This window comes from Cheilinus undulatus, linkage group 12, assembly GCF_018320785.1.
Source record: "Cheilinus undulatus linkage group 12, ASM1832078v1, whole genome shotgun sequence".
NCBI lineage: Eukaryota > Metazoa > Chordata > Actinopteri > Labriformes > Labridae > Cheilinus > Cheilinus undulatus.
This window is the reverse complement of record NC_054876.1, coordinates 44004821-44029863: the sequence shown is the minus strand read 5'-3', so window position 1 is coordinate 44029863 and position 25043 is coordinate 44004821. Positions and strand designations below refer to the sequence as shown.

Sequence of the window (25043 nt, the reverse complement as noted above, 5' to 3'; positions counted from 1 at the left end):
TTATAAAATAAATAACTGATAATTTAATTAATCATTGAATATGAAAGAGATTTTCCTTTTGGCATTTATTGACTTATCATTTTTTTGTCAAACACATGGTCATTAGATCACACTACTTCTAAAAAATAGTAGCAGTCATATTTTGTACTGTTTAACTTGTAAATATTTGATTTAAAAGCAAATCTGGTTTGCATATCTAATCTTAAGTTTCTCCTTTTTTTCAGGCTTCAGCAGCCAGATCATACAGCCCTCTGGCTTCAGGCGGAGGCAAGTACTGTTTTCTTTAAGTCTTTTAAGGAGAAGCCTCTTACTGTTATGATCTGCTCCACTGTGTAATGACACAAAACTATGAGAGGGCTATTCAGTAAGTTTGGAATGGGGGCCACTTCCTGAAGAAGCATCCATAAGAAGGGCCTGAGAGACACTGCATGATGCTGTGAACAAGGATCACCACCGTCCTAATTTTTGGGGAAAAAGTCATTGCCACCTAAACTTAATAACTGGTAGGGGTGTAACGGTACAGAAAAATTTCGGTTCGGTTACGGTTCGTTACGTTTTCGGTACGGTGGTTGAAGCGGATAAGTAAAATTTAATTTGAATTTTTTTAATTAAACTGTATTAAAATAAATAGGCTGAATAAATTACATTTAAATTATAAATAATGCTGCAACCTCCTTCCAAAAGTTCTTCAATGATTAAAAATATTAATTAATAAATACATTTTTCTACTAACTAGGCTATTTTCATTGATATGTTGACATATTTATACCCATTCTTTAAACACTAAAATTTCCCACCTAACATGAATGCATCATCACACAACCGCAAGCTAGCTTATTAAGTATGCAAATTAGCTTCTTTTTTGCCGATTTCAACAGCAGTGGGACCTACGACAAAGTTTGGAAGAACTTTTCACAGCCCATCTTGGAGGATAAAGAGGTTAAAGCCGTGTGAAATCTGAGGATAACTTTACCTATGACACAGCTGCAGCTGCATTGCTATATGGCTGAGTTAAATGACGCCGGCGGCTCTTCTAACTCCACATCCGCGACATTACTCTTCTTCGTTTGTTTTTGTAACTGCTCCTTCTTCTGTAGTGACGGTTGCTGGCAGCTTTTAGGCTCATTGCCGCCACCTGGATTGAAGTGAGAACTCGACTATTTTTAAAACTCACTAATTCTATTACTGCGTGCACCGAACCGTGACGGCCGTTGGGACAGATACAAATACCGTTACACCCCTAAATTAACTGGTTGTTCCACCTTTGGTGGCAGCAACCGCAAGCAAGCATTTGTGTTAACTGTCAATGAGTCTTTCACATCACTGTGGAGGAATTTTGTCCCATTCTTCTTTGCAGGGGGGGGGGGGGGGGGGTTGTCTATTTTACATCTAACTACTTCAGAATAGCTTCCCTCAGTGCAGACCCACAACACAAGTTATGAGACTGAGATGCACTGCCCTGGTCAAGTTTCTTGAATCAAGAAGTCTTTAAAAAATTTCATTGCAAGCTGTTTATTTACCAATCTTTGTTTCAGAGTTTTCTTTAAATGTTTGTTTTTATATGATGGCCTTCAGGATGGTCATGATTACTGAGGAAGGTTTTGATCTGTGTCTTGCAGTTTCATCGAATTCATCCCCAAACAGTGTAAGCCGTGAAGCGTCTCCCAACAGCCTGGCTGCAGCCTCAGTCTCTTTAACATCACAGGTTAATCCAGCTTCATACAGCTCAACAGGGTAAGAAACACTGAGATACACAAACAAAGAAGCTTCTTTTAGTCAAACACAGCATAAATTAATCCTAAAATGTAATCACAAAGAGCAGATAATGTTTTGTTTACAACATAATACAACTGATAAAGGAATAGTATTATATTTTTTAAAAGGTATTATACTCTGGCTTGTGTTACCACAGAGGCAGAGCTTGGCTTAAAGCGGTCAAGGACTCAACAATGTAAAGTGCTAGATATTTTTCTATTTACAAGGGGAGCCTGAAATTCACAGGGCAGAATTTTTTTTTTTTTTTTTTTTTTTTTTGACAGATTCAGTGTGGACAGTGAATGAGCGATGCTGTGCAATGTGACACCAAGTTTGACACTGGCATGCAGTTAGGGCATGATCTAACATCATGAAGTACATTAACTACCAGGGTCAAAGCTAGGAGTGTTAAATATCTGGGGCTGAGGCGTAACTTAGGAGGACCGGGGGCATGCTTTCCAAGCTTTTTTTGGCAGTTATGATTTTCACACTATTATAAGTACAACTTTATTCAATATGCCAATAAACGTAATCTATTTTTAAAATATATTTTTTTGAATAAAGAATGAGATCGTGGATACAAGCCACGACACAAGAAATGAGTTTCCTCTGCAGGGTGGCTGGGCTCAGCCTTAGAGATAGGGCGAGGAGTTCAGACATCCGGAGGGAACTAGGAGTAGAGCCGCTGCTTCTTCACATCAAAAGGAGCCAGTTGAGGTGGTTCAGGCATCTGATCAGGATGCCTCCTGGTTGCCTCCCTTTGGGGTTTTCCGGGCATGTCCAGCTGGGAGGAGACCCCGGTGAAGACTCAGAATGCGCTGGAGGGATTATATATCCTGTCTGGTCTGGGAACGCCTCAGTATCCTCCAGGAGGAGTTGGAAGGTGGCGCTTGGGAGAGGGATGTCTGGTTTGACTTGCATCCTGACTCTGCCCCGGATAAGCGGAAGAAGATGGATGGATGGATAAGAACGTCATAGAACTTTTAGGTTAAGTTTACATGCAGTAGTAGATTTTGGCTGTAAATTAAATCTACCCACAGGTAAAAGTAAAGTAGCCTAAACATGAAATTGATACAAATAAAACATCCTTCAGAGCCAAAATCATTTAAGTTTGTAATTTTTCTCAGTGTCCTCAGCATTTAAAAAAAGATGTTGAATATTGATATTTTTTTATTTCTGCCTCCTAAAAGAGTCAGAAACTGTCTGATGTTTGTCATTTTAAGTTACATGATATGGATAGGGCAGGAATTTCCTATAATTCACTGAAAAAAAGAAATATATATATATAAAAGTGCAGAAAATATTAAGATTAAATAAAGTATGTGTATAAGCTCTGGAGATCAATTTACACTTTTGAGATGGTTTAATATTTAACACTCTAGGATGAATTTTAAGTCTCAGTGCAGAATTAATAAAACAGTGCTTGATTAGACAATTAATTCTGATAAGTCCTTTCTAACAAATTAGCAAATATCACCTTTACTACCGAAAATGATAGGTATCTACAGAAGAAAGTATCAAAAATTAAAGCTCAGTAAGTTTTCTCTGTTGAGGGTGTCGCATCATCAGATCGTGAAATCTCAGTCACTCTTTAAGAAAAAAAAATGTGTATGGCCTACTTGCTTATCTTGATGATGAGAAAGACAAACTCAAAGCCAGGAAACACTCCTTGATGAAGATCAGCAAACCTATTGCAAGCTCAAACCATCCATTTCCACAGGCTGGAAGTCACTAACTCAGTGATGACTTCACTCATGGTGCAACTGACTCTCTGTAGAGTTGGACCAACAGTGATGGATCAGCCCTGATGTATAACTCCAACACTGAAGACCATTTATCCCAGAATGGATGCAAATGACACTCTGGGAGTTAAATTCAACCCTGGAATGTTTAACCCTGAGATTTCAACAGTCCAGTTTTTGCTTAGCCGCAACCTTGCTCTGCCTATGTAATTATTATATAACAATAACTAAATCCTACCCAGTACCAAGTGTAAACAAGTCCTCTGAAACCTCTACTAAACACATTTACTCGATCAGTTCCAGGTACTGAGGCCTAACACATGACTAATTCTCTCTCTCTCTCTCTTCTGTCAGGCCGTGGTACCGCACATGGAACAGTCCCACCTATCATCATTAAGAAACATGAACTGTATCATATGAAGATTTTTTTTTGAAGTTTGAGAAGGATGTTCACCTACATAAGATGTGATGGCGTAACATAATGTCCCTGTTATGAACAGGGTGATGACTACATGCTTTAAACCTTAGAAGGACTCATCAGCACACGGCTGTAAACACTGAAGCTCACACACGAAACCTACGAGCCCTGAGCTGTTTGGTTTGTGGTCATGTGAGTCTTTACTCTAAAGATGAAGAATAAGTAGGAAAAACAAACAGCAGATATCTTTAACACCATTGGGGAGGTTATAGCCTTCTGCTGTGCGTTCATAACCATGGAAACATGAATAATCTGTTGAAATACTGAAGGATTTAAGTCCATTATTTGTGCATCCAGCTGTTCTTTACACAAGGTTTTGCTGCACTACAGTCATTTTGCTGGTAATAGTCATTTTATGTTGTTATGCTCATGTTATAGTTTGTGTTGTTCAGAGTGATTTAAACTGCATACTGCTGGCCTGTCTAAATAATAAGCAGTAAAATCAGAGGTACTGTTATTGATTTGCTTTTTTTTTCAGAAAGTTTTTTGCTGTTTTGGCCATTATGCAAAAATATGGAGATATGAACCCAACAGACAGGGCCAGAAACAGGTTGTTTATTTAAAAAAAAAAATATCATGTTTGCTTTCTTTGGATCATTTGACAATCTTATAATACCTTCCTCCAGAAGAAGCATAATAAATTTGTTTTTTAGTGTTAAAGCCTCTCGCAATACATTTTTAAAGTGCCAATTCAGTCGTAAATGTTCTGTATGTACTACAGATTTGCAATCTAGTTTTCCAGATGTTTAAATAAAACGTGTGTGAAGGTTTTACCTCATTTCCCATGGGCAAATGGGCAACCTTAGAGCAAATTATTACAACTGTTCATGGGCGTAGCACGGGGGGGGGGGGGGGTGTCCGGGCCCATAGTAGGGAGTGGCTCTTGGGAAGTCTGCATTGAAAAGTGTGTTTTTATTAATTTTTTCTTATTCTAATTAGTGCCATTATTGACAGAAATTTGAGAGTGGAATAAAATGCTGAGGGGTCCTGCTCCTCCCTCAAAAAGCCCAAATGTTATTGTCCGGCACTGCAAAATAATGTACACCTGTAAATAAAGTAAATTGAATCTAACCATTGTAAAAAATATTGCTCATAAATCCAGAAATAATGGTTAAATATATATTTTAATGCATAGATATTTGTAACAATGCTAGCAAATTAAAGGGGGCCCTGTGTAATATTGTGAATGCAGACAGTGATTGCAGCTCTGAGTGCGTAACACTGTAATCTAATCTTATGTTTGGGGTTTTGTCTGATTTTTTAGTCTTGATTAATTGTAAAGACAGTGCTTCTTTTCTGTGCTCTGTAGCAATGATAGTTCACACCATGTGTCCCAAAAATGTCAGGAATAGAGTAGAGCAGGGATTTTCAAACTTTTTTTGCCCAAGGCGCACCTAAGGTTGAGCCAAAATCTCAAGGCACACCATATTTAAATTGATACAAAATAGACTTTTTAAATAATGTTACAGTCAAGGTGGCCTGTAAGGAGGGATAAAGGGGAGAGCTTTCTGGGGCCCAGCCAACTGGGGGATCATGGAGATGGAAAAAGTGGGCAAAGGGTCTAAAAAAATGGGTTAAAAGTGATGAAAAAAAACATGGCAAAATTAGGCAAAAAGTGGTAAAACAAAGTCAGAAAAGGGAAAAATTTGTTAAAAAAAAAAAAGTGGCCAAACAATGGGATGAAATTGGCAAAAACTTGTTGAAAGTGTCAAAATAGTAGCAAAAAAGGCTTACAAGTGGCCTAAAAGGGTTAAATGTTGGTCGGAATGGGTTAAAGTAATAAAAAATGGCAAAATTGGGCAAAAAGTTGTCATATCAAGGCAAAAATTGGCAAAAAGTTGGCATAAATGGGTTAAAAGTGTCAAAAAGGTGGCAAAATAGATCACAAGTGGCAGAAAATGGTTAACGTTGCTTAAAGGTGGTAAAAAGGGATTAAAAGTGATGGCAAAATTTGAAAAAAAAAATGGCCAAACAATAGCAAAATTGGGCAAAAAATGGCGAAAAGGTAGCAAAATGGGTTGAATATAGCAAAAAGTTCCAAAAAAGTGGCAAAAATGAGTCAAAAGTAGTAATAAGTGGCAAAAATTCTTAAAAGCAGCAAAGCAGTTTAAGTAGTTAAAAGAAGTGGCAAAAATAGGTAGAAAAATTGGTTCACTTTGTTAAAAATAGCATGAAGTAACAATTTCAACACCAATTTCAACCCAATAATAATTTGCCATGCTTTTCAGCTCTTTATGAGGTAACTGTTAGCCAGGATGCTAGCACCAATGCTACTGATCCAACACACACTGATATCATCAGTAAATCACAACGCCCATTCTCTGGAGTTTTTCAGAGGTCCAGCCAGATCTGTGGGCAGGCCTGGTTACAGTACTTGCCATAAGGTTGTAGTAACACTGTATGGTACAAATTCCCACGGCACACCTAGACTTGCCTTAAGGCACACTAGTGAGCCTTGCTACACCGTTTGAGAACCACTGTAATAGAGAGAAAGGTGTTATGACACCCTAAGCCAACATGTATCACTACAATTTATTTATTCAATTTTCCTATGAAAATTAGTAATTTCAAGATCTAATGAATCAACTAACGTATCCCATCACCAAAGTTGCAAAATTAAATGAATAAAAGCAGAAGTAATCTTCATTCGCGAATGTGGGCAATGGCAACGCTAAGCAGCTGAAAAACAGCTTTGTTATCTCAAGAACACAAAAATAAGGAGAGATACTAAATAAACAACTGAAGTCATTCACTATCAGAAAACATTCTTTATCTCAAGGGGACAAAATACACCAAGACTGTAAACAATGTGGGAATTAATCTTAATCATAGAAAAAGAAGAAATACATGAATGCATGTCTGCTTGGGGCTTCCTTAGTTTTCCACTTTTCACACATATGAGACCTGGGATTGAAAGTTTATCCAATCAGAAAATAATAACTGAACTAAAAATCATGCCAGAGCTTTCCTTTTCTCTAAGTGTGAGAAGAGCTGATGTTGGAAACTATCTGCTGGTGGTTTTGGCGACTTTTCCCCTTCAGTCTCATGACAGAAATATCAGGATAACCCTTTTTTGTTTTGTGACTTCAAAAATGTTTTGAATATTCATTGAATGATTTAAAATTCTGAATTTTAGCATCTGTATGAAACTTTAAAGGTGTAACAGTAGGTTTCTTTTAATATAAATGTTAAGTTTTTACTTCTGTAATTAAAGCTTAAATCAGTTTCATTTTCACTCTCAGGCAGTGGTACTCAACCTTATTTTACCAAAGAGCCACATTGTCTAAAAAAATACTTCAGCGAGAGCCAAAATACAAACCGGGAATGTAAGGTAGTTAAGAGATCAGTTAATCTGACGGTGAAATTATACTAAACTGTGAATTAATGGATAATTATGAGGCTAATGGGATACAAATATCTGTGTGTTATCATAAGAAACAATCTGTCACTGATAATGAGCATTTATTTATTTTATTTATAACTGACATCAGGCTAAAACCTTGTATCTCAATTTTTCATGATTTTAATTTGTTCTTACAAACCAGTGCTACTGGTCACCCTTTACATCTGCCAGTGGTTTTAACTTATTTTAAAGCAATAGCCTAACATATGTCAAAAGATATATTTTTTTCCTTCCCTGAAAAGTGGTCATTTTGGAGAAACCAGTTTTTGGCCCAACACCAGCATTATGTGACTTCCACCTGGCCTAAAGATTTTTTAAGACGTTACAATGTCTCAAACTGGGGCATTTACTGGAGTTCTGTGGCTTTATTGACAAAAAAGAGCCACCGTAGGTTGAGTATAACTGCTCTCAGGGAACCATTTCTCTTCACCTCTAACTCAAGGATTTTTTTTAACCATATCTACGAACACTTCACCCACCTTATTTCACACGAAATGTAAAATTTGGTGACAGTAGACTACAGTGATACTAGGTTCCTACATGTTTTTAAAAATTAAATTCGAGACTTTTTAAGACCTGATGAGCAAAATTAATATCACTTCTTGGACAGATAATGGTTTAAAAATGAAAGCATATGACACTTCTCAGTACACCATACCAGGGCGGAAATTTCTGGTTTTAATGAACTGTTTATGAAACGTCGAATTGTACAGGGTGAAGAAAGTTTTTGGTCATAAACACCCAAACTTGATTATTTCTGGAACTTTTAATGCCTCTATTCTATCAATATACCACATACTTATATTTATCATTAACCATTTCAGGAGGTGTACTAAACCTACTCTAAATAGTTTAACTATTAAAAAGAAAATAATGCTCGTTGTTGGTGAAGATCAGTTGAAATTACAGTGGTCAGAATGTATTTTTCAGTTGCTAACCTGGTAGCCCAGATGTTAGAAAAATAGACCAGTGGTTCACAACAGCACAGAGTTTATTTGATCACAGTGAGCTAGATAAAATGGGAGAGGGGTCAAAATGTCATCCCCAGGAAATTAAGAACATCCAACACTGAATTCCCTGAATTCTCGAGATCATTCCTGCATCAGTTTGTGGAGAAAGACATTTGAAATTGTAAAATGTTGGCTAGAATCTGAAGATTGGATAAGGACGTGTCTCAGTCAAAGTGCCTTGTAAAATATAAGACTTTTCACTGGGAAAAAACCCCCCATAAATTTTAAGAGTTTTTAAGCAACTGAAGACTTTTCAAGGATGTGCAGGAACCTTGGTAACGAAATGGTCATGTGGAGTGTTATTGTCCTGAATGGTTGAGCTTTGTGAGAGTGCAGCATCCAGGCAGACAGAAAAAGACAAAATTAAAGAAATTTACAGTATGTACACTTTAATGTTAAAAGAATAATAAAACAAACAAGTTAGAATGAGTATTCATAATCATAAAAAAGCTTTGTTTCTATAAAGGCATAATTCTCTGTTTTACAATAAGAAGAAGGCTTCAATCACCAGCTTAGTGCCTTAAATCTTCCACTGATGGCTTTGTTTCCGTCCAGATTGAATAAAAAGACATTATTAACTGTACAGTGAGGTTATTTGGGCGTTGTTCCCCTCATAAATGCATTGGTTTCCTGTTTGATTGTGTGGGAGTTTCAGATTTCTTTGAACCTGGAATTAAAAAATAAAAAGGAAGTTAGTTATGTTAAAAATTACTTTTAGACATTCAGTATATAATGCAATCAAACACAACATTAAACCCTGCCGATCATGACAGATATTCTGCGCTGTACATGGCTGCTGGGAAAATACTCTTAAATTCAAACACAAAAAAAGCTTGTCATCGTTGAGGAGACATGTAGAAAAAGTTAAAAAATGATAAGGCTAATATGACATGTCTATTTTTGTTGTGTTAAACTGTAAATGTTCAAATCAAAATAAAACTAGCATGTAAAGTCAACAAAAGAGTTATGGTTCTTTTACCCATGAAGGGAGGCCCCTGTCATTGATGAGACTCACCCTCTTGCTCGGGGAGCCCGTCCACACCAACCCTGAGCTTCTTTGTAAACAAGCCTGGACAAAAACTGGAAACAAATTCACAAAAATGTTTCACTTAATGCGCCATAACACAGTAAAGGAACATGACGGTGTCAAAATATTTCACTGATCCGAAACATGAAAGCCAAGACATGGTGCATTGCTTCAATGTACATAATTAAAGATGTTTTTCAGTAAAAGATAAAAATGTTTCTAACCAGGCAGGCCAAGAGGTCAGCAGAGATGAGCATGTAGAAGACGTTGTTCCAGCCAGTGGGAGAGATCACACCAGCTAATAGAGGACCTAAAGCAGCACCTGTAGACAGCAGAAAACATCAATACACAGGAGTGATGGCTGTGAAGTCCTCTTTATGAAAGACTCAAAGGTTTAAACCTTCAGCTTTTTTGACAAAATGTTGCATTCTCAGGCAAAAATGTCCCTTAAATGTTTATTTTCGTTTTAAACATAGACTAGTCTCAATGAACACTTGCTTAAAGGTCACCCTCTATGTTTAAAATGTCTTCAATGGTTATCTTTGTGTCATTCAGTTTTAAACATCCTTATTCTGAGTACTCAATTATAACTACAGTGTAAATTATCCTCCATATACCTAAATCATCCATCTATTTTCTATACCACTTATTCCATTCAGGGCTGTGGGGGGTTGGAGTTGATCCCAGCTGTGCAAGAAGTGGAGTAAACCCTGGCCTAGTCAGCACACTCACGGGCATTTTAGCATTACCAATGAACCTAGTAAGTATGTTTTTGGACTGTGGGAGGGGGCCAGAGTACCCAAGCATACACAGGGAGAACATGCTCCACAGAAAGACCCTGTCTGACTGGGATTCCAACCAGGAACCTTCTTGCAGCAGTAAAGCAACAGCACTACTCCATGCAACACCATGTTAATCCAAACTTTCATTACAAAAATAATTCAGCAAAGGACTCAGATATACTCTCCAGGATAATACTGATGATTTTTGTCAAATTCCCTATAACACTCTACATTTAGAAAGTTTCAATGTTTGAGCTGCTTTTATTTTCTTCTTATGATTTTGGGCAGTACAGAAGAAGCTGACACCAAGGAGGATGTATGCCAACTGTCTAACATCATTTTAACTTTGGTTTTAGTATTTACCAGATTCTCTGATTAAATGAACATTGCTATCATTTGGTTAAATGCTTAATTTTTAATTCTACTGCTTTTGTCTTTGTCACAATGTTTGTGTTAATTAATGTTTTTTTGTGTGTTTGGTTTACATGTTTGAAATAAAGATGTAAATCAATCAATCTGTTGTTTTGTCCATCCAGGGAGTGTAGTGTTGTGTATTTAGAGGAGGGTTTATTCAAATTTGTATATAACTAAAGTAAAACCTCCAGTCAAGGATCTCAGACCTCAGGCTTTTAGGCTTATACGTACCGATTGAACCGGTCCCGTCGATAATTGCCGTCACTGTTGCCAGTGCCCTGGAGTTTCCTCTCAGACTCTCATGTGTTCCCTGTTGCAACAAAAAATTTAAATAAGTACTGAATATACATTTTGTATTGATGTCCACTACATGACATTAGGAAAATAGAGATAATCTGTGAAACAGTAGGTTTCCCATGATGCCTTATGTCTCACCAGGTCAGCAGATACAGCAGTAGTGATAAGGGCGTATGGTCCATTCACAAGGCCTCCACACAACAGCAGCATACCTGCATATGAAAAAAGAGACTGTTAATAAAGACTAATGCATCTTTTTTACATAGAAAAAACTATTATATTTTCCCCACTCTATCAATTAGACAATTTTTGAATTTCTGACTACTTTTATTTAATTGTGTGCTTCTTAACAAGACTGGTCAGGCTTTCAGTTCATTTATATATATTAGAAACAGCATGGCTCAGAATAAACATCAATTCAAAGCTGGTACAGTTGTGAAGTAAGTAAAAAAACAAAGCTCATAAAAGAAGAGTACAGCTGTCCTACCAATTGTAGTACCGATGCTCCTTTGTCCAATGTGATTATAGAGGAAAAGCTGGAAAACAAATACAACAATCAGCACATGGAATCCACGAGGTAAAACAGAAACATTAAAGACGTGTTGACACTCACCATGGGGGCAGCAACAAGCAACATGACACAGCAGGTTGTTGCTCTCCCACCAGCATAGTCAGACACAAGACCCGCCATTATGCCTCCTGTAGAAATAGCACAATAATTTTTTTTTAATTTGGAAACCTCGGGTCAAGATAAAGTGGTATCCTTCCACGTCTATGAGATCAATGATGAGCAATCAAGCCTGGGTGGAAGTGATCAGATGATAATCTGTCAGCATTTGACACAGATGAGAAAAGTCTGTCTGAGTTTCAGGGATTAAATGCTTTGTTTGAATGTGGCGGGGATGTAAACTATGAGGATTTAGACTAAATACATTTAGTTTGCTTAAAGTCAAATATATCAATTGTCTAATTATGTTTGTTCCAAATTTTTTAATTATCATCAGTTTTGCTTGAATGTACTATTGAACAACTCAGTGGTGCATTAATGCCTTTTTTGCTTTGAACATTTAGTAAGCTACATTTCTAATTCTTCAGTCATCAACATGTCAGAAAAAGACAAGCTGCTGATAGAAAAGTAATCCAGAACAAAACTTACCCACAATACCTCCAGCATCAAACAGTGTTGACATGTCTCCTGCTTCTTTTGCCTCAAAATGTGCTAAAAATGAAAAACAAAACCCACATAAACTAAAAAAAATGTACATCATTGTTGTGGTCTACTAAATTACATAAATGATATTCTCTTCTTATTAAGAAGTAAAGCCTCTGTGTAAATACTCACCAACATTTGAGATGTAGAGAGGAAGCCAGTACAAGAAGGTGTAGCTGACCAATTTAGCAAAAAGCAGACAGAGAGAGAACTCCACCACTCCCTGAGTAAAACACAAAAAAAGCTATGAAAAACAACAAAGGAACCTTTTTGATTGTGTTTTCTTTATTATCATCCAGGGCCAGCAATAAATGTTTAATCAGAGACCAAACCACTAGTTTCTTCTAAGTTCAAGTAATCCAGTAAACTTTAGTCCCAATTGTTTTATTGTATGACTTCATTGGCACAAAATCTAATATTTTGTTTTGTAACCCTGATGTCAACTCCTTATAGCATATCAATGTAAGAATATTCAAACAATTACCTAAATTATGAACATCACTGTAAAAAAGTTTTCAATTTATCACAGTCCCTTGCTGTACTCCGGCTCTTACCCACCCATCTTTAATGAAAGTAATCGCAATCAATCCTGCTCCAAAGTTTTCATTAACATAAACTGGAGATTGAATCTGGATAAAACCACAGATTGGATCACCTGATCTTACTCTAAAGCATAATCCTGTTTCTAATAGCTTTAATCAGATCACATTACTTCTGAACAACTGAGCCAACATGATGGTGTTTAATTCTTGACATGACCACCAGAGGGAGTCAAAGTACAGAAGCTTAATTTATAATAATATTGAAGTACAATTCAAACTATAAAACTGAGCATGTTCAAACCAGATCAAGCTAAAATCACATGTATATAAATGTTTTACACTCACAGGTATACTGAGAGCTCCACAGAAGCTGATGGCCTCACTGTGGTCCTCCACAATCTGGGGAATCTCAGTGGTGATGGCTCCGTTACCATTACTTGTTCTGTCGACATGTGAGGCAGTGTTAAGGAGAGGTTCCGTCTCACCGTTTTCCTGTTCAGACTAACAAATACAAACATACAAATAAGTTCAAGCAATTTTGTCATGCACAGACGTGAAAGATGAATTGTTTCTGTGTTAACCCACATGGTGCTGAGGAGGGGTGCAGTTTACGTCTTCAGGTTCTGGATAGGAGAGGAAAATACGAAACTTAAAAATATGCATCAACAATAACTGAGGACTTAAGAAAGCAATGTGTTAAAACAGCATGTAAAAAAAGAACACAATCTGCAGCTTTCAGTCCAAAAATCTCTCACATGCTACTCATACATAAAATAGATAATTTAATTCAGGGGTAAAAAAAAAAAGAGACTGGATTACAAACTGATCAGAGACTAAAAGTACACAGCTTTGTTAAATTTGTGTTTGGATGGAAACTCACTCTCAACCAGGAAGAAGAAGCACAGGATCCCTGTGGAGGCGATGATGAGTCCAGGGACGATGAAGGACATTCCCCACGCCGAGGAGACGAAGGCTCCGGCGATGAGAGAACCCAAGATGTTTCCCACTGAGGTGTGGGAGTTCCACACACCCATGATGAACCCACGCCTGATAATGGAAAACAACAGGGTGTGAAGGGAAATGGCCTCAGATTCCCTGGTTTCAGTCATTTTAAAGGAACATTTCAAGCTTTTATTACAGTATTAATAGACCTCGGTTGCTGAGACATTCATACCAATAAAAGTCACATATCTGTGAAATGCGGAGCTAGGGCAAGACATGATTGGACAGATCAGCATGAAGAAGAGGAAAGGGTTCACTGGTTTGGGTCAGTATTGGCTCAGAAGCTTCAGTCCTAAAGGTAGCAGCCCTGGGTTCAAACCTGACCTTCAAGCCTTTATTGCATGCATGCATGCTATACCCTCAGTCAGTAGGTGACCACACCCCCATGTAAATTCATAATGACAAAAATCAGCCAAGTCAGGTCAGGTTAGTCTGTTATCAGGCAAGCACATAGGGTTTTGCCTGATCTTTTTCACAACCCCCACTCTGGGTATAAACTTTTTTGTCTAGTACACTATTCAGAGTCCCTAAATGTAAACAACACTGGTTCAAAAACTCATGTTGTTGCAGTAATTACAGGGTGTGATTTGGTTTCTTCTTTTTTACCTTTTTATATTCTATCTTTCTAAAATGGTATTTCTTTTTTGTTTTTACTATTTAGGTGAAAATCATGTGTAGCGTGGGAATGGGAAATATATGTCAGTGGCATTTTTCATTAATATGTGCTTCTTAATAGTACATGGTACTCTGTGTGCATGCACATTTTTGTTTCTAATTTATCATTAATATGTTATAATGTGGAAGCTAAAAGCATGCAGCACTTGGAGTCAAGACAAATCTCCAGAAAAGCACAATAGAGTATATATCATGCCCTACTGTATCGTGTCAAATTTACTGGTCTATCCTTTCTGTTTTGAACTCCATCCACTTTTCTTTATGGGAAAAAGACAGATGGAAAGGTAAACTTTAATCTTAATAAAGTTTGAAGAGTGTACTAATGAGCACAACCAAACATGACAACCTTATTGCAGACTGCCACCTGTAACTGTCTGAACCCATAAACTGCATAAAACAAGAACCAATGAACAAAGATTTGGGGCTTGAATTTGATTACTTTTTGTTTTGTGGTTTTGTTCTGATGATCTCCTTATAAACACAGATTTACAGTAACTGGCGTTTACAGGGCATGTCAAAACATGACTCCCTGGGTGACCTGAAGTGACGGTGTTGCCTTTTTTCAATTGTGTATGTAAACAATACTGCAATTAAAAAGACACTGAAAGGGGAGGAACTGCTGCAAAAGGGTGAGGTGATTGTTTCTTTTACCAGACCTAGTGTTCACTTTCCATTTGTCAGAGTGATGTGCAGTAATTGGACTTTAAACATTAAGCTTCAATAAAGGGGAAGTTTAGATTTACATTTGGTTTTCACACTTGTAGTGAGGCACAAATCAAAGCCCGGTGACTGTTTTGTCAAAACATGACTAATGTGCATGCCTGTGACTCAAATAGCTACAAAAAAACACATCCGGTACTGCAAAGTCAGCAGAAATCTGCCCCAAAGCATATCTTGCAGTACTCACTTCCCCTTTCCAAACCAGTTGCCGACACAAGCCACCACTGCTGGCCAGCCGGTCGTCTGCATGAGCCCGTTCATAACCTGCAGGATGGGGGAAAGAGAGGGAGAAAGCAGCCTGAGTTAACTGGGTGCATGAAAGCCTCTTAATTCTGTTGCAACCAAACAAACAGCTACCAATAAAGGAGAGGGGACCAGTGAGCAGTGATTCTTCACATACCACACCTAACTTAAATAAGCCCAGACTCACTCCTGCAGTCATATGATGCAGCTGTGAGTCATCATGTGATGTGTGTGAGAAAAGCCTGAGTAAGCCACTGTGAGATCTCTACATTTTAAAGCAATAGTGAGATTAATAAGGTCTGTACTGACCCAGAAAGCTCACAGTGATCACACCTGTAATAGGGTAAAGGGGTTAATCAGCACAATAAATCTGAGTTTGCTTGAGAGACACATACAGGCACTTCTGTTTTATACTTGTCACTGTTTGTATTATAGTTTAACTCGAGTAGTTGGTAATTTGATTACAGGCCAAGCAGAGGTCTTATGACAATAGGAAGCTCTACTGACAGACAAACTTCTAATTAAGAATTTTCAGATTTTGATTGCAAGCATAGAAGAAAAAATGCACAAAACAAAACAGAAGAGGGTCTGAAAGCTTTGTATGGGTCTTGAGGTGTCAAGCTACAATCCAAATGGAGTTTAAGTTAGAAATAACAATGTGAATTGGGAGAAGGTGCATTTAAAACTGTATTGCATGTCTGGCCTTCAGCAATTTAATCATTATCATGAAGACATGCCTGTGCAGGTACAAGGTTTTACTGCTGTTATTGTTATTTTAGAGTGCAATATTTGTTTGTTTTTATGATTCTTTTAATCACAAATGCACCAACAACTACACTGAAGGTTCTTTTTGGCTAAAAGTGCCCAGACATTTCAGCTCCAGGATCTTACTTATGATAAGATTCCAGACAAATGCTAAGAATGTACTAAATTTTTATTCTAAAATCACAGCAGCAGTACAGCTTTATTGTCCAGGGTGTTTTTATTACTGATCCAAAAGAAAAATAACTGAAGTGAAACAAAAAAATCCCCTGGAAAAACCATTGTGTAAGGTTCAATGACACTAGGACCAGCTTTCATTTCCTTTGCAGCTGAGCATCCACTGAAACTTGGTTAATCTTGCTGGTTTGGTTTTGACTCAGCAGTGAGCAGCCAATTTGATTTATGTGCTTCCCAAAAAATATATAAATGGTAATAAAACAAAGTCAAAACATAAATTAAAGGCTGCCATCACACCCAAACAACACAAACCCATACGCCTCTGAAGATACAAACTGCATTGCTGTGTTTTGTCTTTACCTGGATGAAGGCGTAGTATCCTAATGAATGGATGTTCAAGTAGAAGCCGAGGCCAAACAGACAAGTAAACAATCCACTCAACAGCATACCAGCACTCAGGTAGTACCGCAGAGGCAGGCGTTCACCAAAGATCCCACTGAAAACACAAAATATAATGACTCAGTGAAGCACATTTGCATCAAAATAAAGAAAAATCTACCAGCAACAGATGCATACATACCTGATAAACATGCCGATGGCGTAGGCGACCAGGAACGAATTATCCAGGACCCCAAACAGGGTCTGATAGTTGTCCTGGTCTGCAGAAAACATACATAGAAAGAATTAGTCTTCAACCATCCAATTTTTTGTTGAAATGCATGACTGGGCCCTCAAAGTGAAAGTTAAATCTAGGATCTCCATCACAATGGACAACCTATGCTTTTACTAAAGTTCTTCTGAACTGTACCTTAACAAGACATCGAAGCGCACTAAATGTGAGGATTATAGCTCTCTTACCAAGGACTGAATAGACTAAATGGTAAAAGAACTGTAGTTACATAGCACTTTTCTAGTCATCTGACCACTGAAGTGCCTTCATTCTCATGTCACATTCACCCATTCAGACACTGATGGCGGGGATGCAAATTAAAGAACCAATCAACTAATCCCATTCGAACACTAATGGCTGAGCCATCGAAAGCAATTTGGAGTTCAGTGTGTTGCCCAGTGATACTTTGACATGTGAACTGCAGGAGATTGGATCAAACTGCTACCTTGTATTATTTTCTGGACATGCAGTACAGTACTGGGTAGGAGTTGAGCCTGAAATACTTGCCTCATGGACAAAAGCCAGGGTCTCCTTTATTATAAACCTTCAAATTTAGAGATGGCGGACTGAACTACTAAGCCAAAGCTGCACACTGACTGAGAAATTGTGCCAAAATGCATACAACAACTTGAGTGCATACAGTGACACATTGGCGTAGTGGAGGATAAACACAGGCATATGGAGTAGGCTCACTCATTTTTCAGTCTTTATAGAGTAGACCCACATCTCAAGGATAGTAAAAGCAACAAGAAAGCAATAGCAGTGCACAAGTACACTACATCACCTCTAACGCTTCTGAGGAATAAGGAATAGTAAACTCAAAATACGTAAACGTGTTTTCTCGGCTGATAGATTTTGGGCCACTGGTGATGGTAAAATCAGACCTTTTGCTGTTCATTTCATCAGGATCCTTACAACTGGACACACTGGAAGTTAAGTGACAATATGCAAATACTAAAGCCTCAAATTCAAGTGACCATAACATAATAGTTGGTCTTACATGTATTTGTTTATAACACAGGGCAATTGTACATGGCAGGTGGGCCACTTGAGAATGTGGGCGGTATACCCATTTCTGCTAACCTGGCACGGCAGATGAATTTGTTTCACACATCCATCTGGAAAACCACTCATACAAAGTGTCTGGGACAGGGCAGAGTCTTTGGAAAAAAAAAAAAAAAAAACTCGTAGTGTGACTGAATGAACGTTCTGTCTGTCACATCTTTACGGGCCAATCAGAGCAACAAAACACATGACGTAGCCGTCAGCGAGCTGTGCTCATACTGTAGGAATAAACTCCATAGAGAGCTGCATAACACGAACCATGGCGACCGTAGACATGCCAGTACACGACTTTTGTCATTTTTGAAAAGAAAAAAACTCACTGCTGTTCTTTGTCCTTCCTTTAATGAAGAAATGTCATAAAGTTCTGATAAAACTGGTGCTTTAGACTTTATAAACTCAAAATTTGATTTAAAAAACTGTGAGGTGAAGCTCTTAGATGCATAATATCTGCAACCTGTCATGAGTGGTCTTGCTGTGACTACCTGATGAGTCAACATGAGTCAATAATTTTCTTCACTATCTACAACAATTTGCCTATCTTTAGAAAAATATGTTTGTCATTGAATTTTATTCTCACTAATATTTTGCCATTCAAAAATCCTTCATCTGTCCTAACATGACCAGAAACCAGTATATTACAGACCAACTAGAGTACATACCAAAGGGCTGCCAGTCACACCAGGTTTCATTGTTAGTTATATTGAGGTCTGCTGGGTGAATGACGTTGGAGCAGTTTCTGTGTAGCTGACTCTGTACCAGGAAAAAAACAAAGAAGAAAGCACATGAAACTACTAAAACAGCAACAAATTTATAAAAGAAAACATTGAAGTCAGCTGTAGTTAGCTGAAGTCAAATATCAGTTGATGTTTGAATATTGGTCTGACTAAACAAGGACAGTAGGAGCAAAAACATCTGAGCAAATGCTACATAACATGTAGAATTCCTTTAATAAAATCAGTAGTAGGCATTTAATGAAAAAACAAACAACCAAACACAAAAAGACACTGCAACAAGTATGTCTATGGCACGACCTGTATATCTTTTGACATTTGCAGGTCAAGAACATTTTATATGCTGAGCATTCATGGGAGAGTAACCCAATACTTTACGTAGTAAAGAACTTAACACAACAAGAAAAATAGATGGACTACATGATAATTACATTGAAGACCAATACATGATGTTCACAGGTGGTTGAACTTGTTACTACTTACAAGCAGAGGATGTCTTCTTTTAGGAGTTTACAGCATCTTATAAACCTCCATTACATTTCTGGTGCAGGTTTATGTGAATTTTTATGAAACAGAAAATCTGCTGCAACTTCTCAGTCATCCTTTAAGATTACTGAGATGCAAATTATTCAAAGTGAGTATTCACTTTTACAATGTCAGTGATGGTGTGAAAATGCAAAGTTTTAATTTCAGAAAAAATGTTACAGCTTTGCTTAGTGCTTCCTCTGTATAACCACCATTGGGATAACTTTCTTGTTGCTCTCTAGATAAAAATTCTGTTGCTCCATCTGAATGGAGAAATGAAGAAGATATTCCTTCCAGAGAGGCTCTCAAAGAGAGCGACTTTATACCTATACCTGTCAAGCTCCTGAAGCTACAATGTAAATGACACTATAGATAAAAGAGAACTGAATTGCTTCAGTCACCTTAACAATGCTGATAGGTTTCCGTGACAGATGGTAGGCTGTGTAGAAGAGGAAGGTGAGGAAGAGAATGAAGCTTCGGTACCTGCAAAAGAAAGATTTGGACAAAGATGAGCAAACAAACTAAAAAAACAGAAAGACAGCACATTCAACAGAATTTTATCAGTCAGTGTCCTAAGGATGCATTATCACATTTTTCACTAGCCATAGGTCTCTATTTTTTGTTTTTGTTTCTTTACTAAATTATCTCAGAACTTCTGTACGTTCTGACACTGTGTGAGCAAAAACCTTGTCATGACAGTCTCCACTCCACTTACTGCAGGGATGTTAGGTAAGGTAAGTTCTGTTTTATACCTGTAGGTAGATCTGATTTACATTGAGTGAGTCAGTCTCATTTCACCCACAATCAACAGCACAAGACAAAAACATGATCAAGGGACCTCAGCAAAAATTCTAAAAACCCCCAGTGGTAATCCATTGGAAAAACTGGACATGGAAAAATCCAGATCAGGAAAATGTGTAAGTAAAAGCCAGGATTTATAAATATATACCTCCAATAAGTGAAAACACAGTAGGCTTTGTTGGTTTAAAGATATTTTGTGGGTGTACTTTATAGAGATGTTGGTCAGTGGTTAAATCACATACAAATGTGATGAAATATTGACCTCACTTAACTCGCCATTGTGTTTTTTATCACTTACACAATAAACATGGCATGGAGCTGTGAAATTCTTTTTCAATGAGCACAAACCATTCATTCCTTTGAAACATTTCAAGTATTAGCAACAGAGATGGAGCTCTACGAAAGCCATGCCATTCATATCCACCAGGTTATATTAATATGCAGTCATTTGCTTATTTCGTAAACGAAAATGCAATCAAGGTTATTATGGTGTAAACCTTTGATTTATAGCAACAGCAAAGCTGAAGTTGCATGGAGAAGTCCAGACAGACAGAAGTCAGATGATTTACTGCTACCCAATGCACCGGACTGCAAAAAGGGAACAACTGACTGATCATTGATGACAGAACTTTATCGATCCCTGGTGGATAGGCTATGTGTAAACTAGTTAGCAGATTAAGTATTTGAAGAGGTGTTCACATATCTAATTATAATGAATTTAGATCAGTGGTTCTCAGATGGTCTAGCATCAGGGCCCATCACCACCTTCCTAATGACAAATTGAGCCCAAAATTCTTACACAAAACAGTTACATTTAGACACAACCCACTAGAATGCAACTAGGGCCTTAACCTGAAATGTGTCAAAATACCATTTTGATACATTTTTTTGAAACCAAGATTTTTTGCTCTACATATTATGCAAATATTCGAGTGTCATTTTTCAAATAGTTTACAAAACTCAGACTTTTCCTGTTCATGTATCTGATTTTCCTAATCAGAGCGAGAATGAAAAAAAAATCCTCCCCTTCAGTATAGCAATGGATATCAAATTTACTTTGTAAGCCAAATTCACAATTAGATATTTTTTCAATAAGTTCCTCCCTAGTTTATCTATTATTGTGCTGGTTATAATACACTGCCTGGCCAAAAAAAAGTCACCATCAAAAAAAGGTCACACGCTCTAATATTTTGTTGGACCGCCTTTAGCTTTGATTACAGCACGCATTCGCTGTGGCATTGTTTCGATAAGCTTCTACAATGTCACAAGATTTATTTCCATCCAGTGTTGCATTAATTTTAATATTGGTGATGGGAAAGTCTGACCACTGCGCAAAGCCTTCTCCAGCACATCCCAAAGATTCTAATACCTATTTGCTGAGTAAAATCCAGGTGGCGACCTTTTTTTTGGCCAGGCTGTGTATATATAATGATTTATTGCTTGAGTTTGTTGAACGATACATAAGATGAGGAATCTAAAAAATATTAGATTATTTTCAAAAATTGTTCAGCCATACTTGCAACCCACTTTTAAATTTTCACATTCATATTTCTCTTGTAAATATATATGTATAGAACATATTTTTTTACTTTATTACTTATGACTTACAGTAGTCCTTTTAGCTTATCCACCATTTATATACTTTCTTAAGTTTTCCTTTTTTTTCTGCAGTAACTATGAGGGCAATGGAACAGCTGAAACTTAAATTTCCTTCAGGATCGATAAAGCATCAGTCAAATCTAATCTAATTTTTTGGGTCCTGACCTATCGGTTGAGAGCCAAAGATTTAGATTACACTAACATTAGCAATTTCACACAGTGAACACTATTAATTTTGATACCAGCACTTTGATTCCACATGTAAGTTTCTGAAAGGTATAACAAACACACATTTAGAAGCAAGCACTTTGACTCAAGTACACAATAATTATATAGAAAGGAAGTATTTTAAAAATGTAGTTGTACAAACACAAAAATCTAAAGTTATGTCTTAACCTTTTTTTTGACTTTTTAAATGATACTTCGTTAATTATTACGAATTTGAAAATCAGAGCTATAAAATGGATTTTATAGCTAATCGTCTTGACCATTCAGGTTGTGAAAACATGAATTATGACTGCCCACATTGTGTGTCTTAATCCTTCTGGCTGTGTGTGAAGTTAGATTAGAAATTGATATGTTATTATTACAGTTAAGTAGCCCATATGTTGGCAAATTCCTTTAATGCTGGATTTGTCAAATACCGGATTGATTTGATAAAGGTCAAATCTGTGTCAGAAAGAGAAAAGTGTTTCTGTCCACTTTTTGAATGAAGTTTGGCGTGGCTAGAGATACAACTAGCCAAAATTGCACTGAAAAAGTAAAATATAACGGTAATAATTAGTTATTAACGGTTTGACAGATAAAGAATAGTGGTTATTACATAGGTTAATGACTCCTCTGAGTTAACATACCCCGCCACAAATTCACAGAATGCGTGTTTATCGATTAGGCTAAGCCAATCATTTACAGCAGTGAGATAAAGTTAGCAAACATATTAGACTAGCTGCTCTATTTTAACCCCAACGTCTGTCTGTGGAGTGCGCGTGCTGTTACCGGCTGTGAGAACAATAGGAAATTAACGACAATAGAAACTTACCAAGCATCTCGAGAAAAGGTCGTAATAAGCCTTATGCCGGGAGCCAGGGAAGACTTCATTGTAGTGGAAAACTTTGTAAAACTCAAAATAAAAACACTCAAACCTTGTTTCCAGCCATTTCTTCGACTTTAAGTTGAACCAGCGTTGAACCTCACGAACTACAGTTGGATAACAGACCAAGATAACCGGCAGGCAGCTCCCTAACGTCTTTAACGGCTGTTTGTTAACCAAATTCTGTATCTAACGTTTCGTTGTGTCGGGGTAACTGGTGAAAGCGCTCCTTGTAAGTGTAGTAAGTAAAGCCAGAGGTTAAAAGTAAACGTTAGCTGCTGAAAGAGTAAAATAAATGTCTAGCAGCTTCCTGGTGGGAGACACAGTCCGTAAACATCCAACAGTTCTGCTCCATAGTGTCGGGATGAGTTTATATGGAGCAGACAGGAGAGCCAGCCTTCCTCCGAGAAGCCTTGATACGCATAAAGGTCAAACAAGGCGTCCGCTGTAAATAAAAATAGGTATTATTACTATTAATGTAATAAACGAAGCTGTGTTATTCCATAAGATTTTCCAGACGGAGCCTCCAGGAGGCCACGTGATCTTCCTCTCTGACGTCGTCGCGTACAGGAAACAGATGAAGTCGGAAACAGCTGATATCAAATGAGGGTCGCGACCACTTTTAAGGGTCTCAAAACAACGCTGAGCGGTCATACAAATAATTTAATCTCGCGTGTTGTTATTGGTTTATTATATCATTTATTTATTATTATTGTGATAATATTTTATGAGGCTATTGTGATCACCCTTTATCTACAACACTGGAACAATTAAACGATAATACATTTTTAGAGATAAGATAAAGGTGTTTAAAAATTTTTGGTCCAGACAAAGTCACACAACACTCTTCAGTATCGCTTAATACGTAAAAAAGCGGACACAAAAAATGTGATGGTCGAATCAACCCCCCCGCAATAATTTAAAGAAAAAGGTAACAGTGTTAACCCTATGGGGTCAGAAGTTTCAATACCTTCATATGAGTATCCACCTGGGGGGGTCTACTGTAACTACAAATATGGGCGGAACTTCCGGTACAGTAATAACAGCAAAAACGCGATTATTCCAAGGATTTCCTGAAGGGATTCAGTTTCAACAGTGGTTGTGCTGGAAAAAATAAGTTAATATTCACTGAAATAAGTACTGCGTCATTTTTGTTTAATAAAGTTAAATAAGCTGTGATATTTTCTGTAATTCTCAGTACCTGCTGCTCTGTTTGTGGTACTAATAACGTGACAAAGGTAACATATGTATTCAATGACAGTGTTTGTTAAACATGCTGTTCCCTGTCTAAATGCATCAGGGATGTGAGTCTCTCAATATTCATTTATCATTTATTCTTAACAAAATTTAAAATTTAACAAGCTGAAGAGTTGACAACTTGTGTCATGGAGAGTTACATCAGCACAATGCCCACATTTAATAGGGATTGGTTGAAGAAATAAGAAATTCAGCAACCTCACCATGCAAAAAGCATTGTTTAGGTTTCTGTACAAATGATGCAGGAGATTGGTCACCATTTTTATGATCTAATACTAGTATTTACCCAATACTGGCTGACTGGGACTTCTATGGTTGTTGTTGTGGTAAAACAGGTATTACTATTGTTAGATTGTTACTAGTATCATACTTAAGTGTAAATGCTATCATGACTACCCTAAAATGTAGGATACTTAAGCCTCAAACTGGTCTCTAATAGTGTTTTGAGCCTTATCTTTGGGCATTTCTGCCTTTATTGAAAAGTTATAACAGTGGGTAGAGTGAAGACTGGCATGCAAGAAAGAAGTCACTAGCTGGTTTTGAACCAAGCCACAAGGACAAGAGCCTATGTACATGGGGAATGAGGACTTCTCATCTACCAACACCATAATTAGTGGATTACATTTTGTTCATCACATGCTTCATTGTCCCTGTCAGTACACTGGGGTCAAGCCACTAAAGCATCTCCCTGCAGCAACAATAGGACTGAGCAACTGATCAAGTTTCAACTTCATCACAATTTTGGCTTTCTATGATTCTAAAAACAAGATAATATGGATTAAATGATTATTGTGCTGCATGTCATGTTATGCTTGTTTTGTCCATTGGTTCTGTCATGTGGTAAATGTTTCAGTGTTAGTTCTTAAATTTTGCCATGACAATAATTGTTATTATATATCATTAGATTTTTCCACTTATCTATTTTCTTTTATTGGTTGTTTTCACTGTGCAAAGAGTGTCTAGGTTGGATAGATGTATGTGATGCTGATGTTGAGAAGACAAAAAACCCAAACAACTCATCGTGTGTGTTACATAATCATGATCACAACCCCCCCCCCCCCCCCCC

General features: G+C 37.3%; 2 protein-coding genes across 3 annotated transcripts in view; one reads left to right on the top strand and one right to left on the bottom strand.

The window, feature by feature from the left end:
* pou2f3 (POU class 2 homeobox 3) overlaps window positions 1-4017 on the top strand; it is a 33385-nt gene extending 29368 nt beyond the window's left edge. Inside the window, exons 10-12 of the mRNA XM_041800883.1 lie at window positions 225-267; window positions 1620-1734; window positions 3852-4017. Of these exons, the coding sequence (XP_041656817.1) occupies window positions 225-267; window positions 1620-1734; window positions 3852-3894 (201 nt within the window). The 3' untranslated portion in view covers window positions 3895-4017. The remainder of the gene's footprint in view (window positions 1-224; window positions 268-1619; window positions 1735-3851) is intronic.
* Window positions 4018-8751: 4734 nt separating this feature from the next.
* On the bottom strand, window positions 8752-23276 carry slc37a2 (solute carrier family 37 member 2). 2 transcript variants are annotated; one of them, XM_041802261.1, is made up of 18 exons: window positions 22670-23276; window positions 19632-19713; window positions 18634-18724; window positions 16820-16898; window positions 16600-16735; window positions 15245-15321; window positions 13541-13707; window positions 13246-13283; window positions 13006-13161; window positions 12251-12341; window positions 12065-12127; window positions 11522-11607; window positions 11396-11444; window positions 11047-11120; window positions 10843-10921; window positions 9640-9737; window positions 9368-9468; window positions 8752-9055 (listed from the first exon to the last, which is right to left on the bottom strand). In XM_041802261.1, the coding sequence occupies exons 1-17, from the start codon at window positions 22726-22728 to the stop codon at window positions 9400-9402; spliced, it is 1494 nt and encodes a 497-aa protein (XP_041658195.1). In that variant the 5' UTR covers window positions 22729-23276; the 3' UTR covers window positions 8752-9055; window positions 9368-9399. The 2 variants fall into 2 exon arrangements, with proteins under 2 accessions (XP_041658195.1, XP_041658194.1); XM_041802260.1 differs by having other exon boundaries at window positions 9404-9468.
* Window positions 23277-25043: the final 1767 nt, after the last annotated feature.

Excerpts from the sequence above, each read along its gene's own strand:
- slc37a2 (XM_041802260.1), bottom strand. The coding sequence starts at position 22,728 with ATGAAGTCTTCCCTGGCTCCCGGCATAAGGCTTATTACGACCTTTTCT. Across the intron at positions 18,725-19,631 it reads AACCTATCAGCATTGTTAAG|AGTCAGCTACACAGAAACTG; the intron begins GTGACTGAAGCA and ends TTCCTGGTACAG. Across the intron at positions 13,708-15,244 it reads AACTGGTTTGGAAAGGGGAA|GCGTGGGTTCATCATGGGTG; the intron begins GTGAGTACTGCA and ends TTCCATTATCAG.